The following is a 1,072-nucleotide window of genomic DNA, read 5'->3' on the forward strand; positions in this document are numbered from 1 at the left end:
CTCTTCTAGACCAGGCTGGCCTCGAACTCACAGAGATCCGCCTGCCTCTGCCTCCCAAGTGCTGGGATTAAAGGCGTGCGCCACCACCGCCCGGCCTGCCTGTGTTTTTAATGATGTCCTTATTTGGGAGGAGAAGCTCCTCCCAAGACTAGTTTCTAGTCTCAGTAAAATGAAACTGTTCCTCTCTTTCCATCTTTATCCTTACACTATCTGTTATTTGTCCTATGCTTAATGCTACGTTTGTGACATAGAGCGTAGCATAGTGTAGAAGCTTAAACTGAAATCAGACATGGTAATGGTGGGATTTTACTAACAGTGAAACACTCTTGTATTTCTTTGTTTAGGATCAGACTCTGTGATTTTACTCAATGTGAAAGAATCTCAAACTCCAGCTTCCAGGTAAACCTAAGGAAAGGGTCGGTCATTTTCCTCCCATAATCACAGCTCCTTCACTAAAAGTCAATAATATAAAACTGTCTCTTTTCAAATCTCTTTCATGTGCTTTTCAAATTATCTCAGTGACTTCCTGTTCCATCTTTTTTCCTCCAACCTTCACTCTTCTTCATTATGTCTTCCATCGTGCTAAGTTTTCTGTGGTCTTCCGTCCATGCTGTAACCACAGTTATCTTTCTAAAATTCATATCTGGTCATTAAAAAGGTTTAATGATCATTAAAATATTCAGTTACCTCAAGGATACTTTATTAAACTTAGGGTTAAGCCAAAATGTGTACATGTGTTATAAAAAGAACTTTCCCACAAGTCTCAAATTCTCTGGCACTTTGTTTCCTTTAGTAAGTATTTATTTGAGAACCTACTCTATGTCAGATATTGGTATAGACATTAAGATAGCAAGAGTTCTCAAGGAGCTGCATTTTATTGTTTGTTTTGTTCATTTGGCGTTTTGTTATTGTTGTTTTTGAGGCAAGGTCTCACTGTAATCTCTGCTGGCCTGGAATTTGCTGTGTAGACCAGGTTAGCCTAGAACTCACAGAGATCCACCTGCCTCTGCCTCTGCCTCTGCCTCTGCCTCTGCCTCTGCCTCTGCCTCTGCCTCTGCCTCTGCCTCTGCCT

General features: G+C 41.0%; 1 protein-coding gene across 6 annotated transcripts in view; it reads left to right on the forward strand.

Moving 5' to 3' along the window:
• The window catches only part of Senp1 (SUMO specific peptidase 1), a 62,067-nt gene that overhangs the window by 36,574 nt on the left and 24,421 nt on the right, over positions 1-1,072 (forward strand). For all 6 annotated transcript variants that reach the window (XM_026782606.1, XM_026782608.1, XM_026782607.1 and 3 more), the window contains one exon: positions 345-399. In XM_026782606.1, the coding sequence (XP_026638407.1) occupies positions 345-399 (55 nt within the window). The remainder of the gene's footprint in view (positions 1-344; positions 400-1,072) is intronic.

This window comes from Microtus ochrogaster, chromosome 15, assembly GCF_000317375.1.
Source record: "Microtus ochrogaster isolate Prairie Vole_2 chromosome 15, MicOch1.0, whole genome shotgun sequence".
Classification (NCBI taxonomy): domain Eukaryota; kingdom Metazoa; phylum Chordata; class Mammalia; order Rodentia; family Cricetidae; genus Microtus; species Microtus ochrogaster.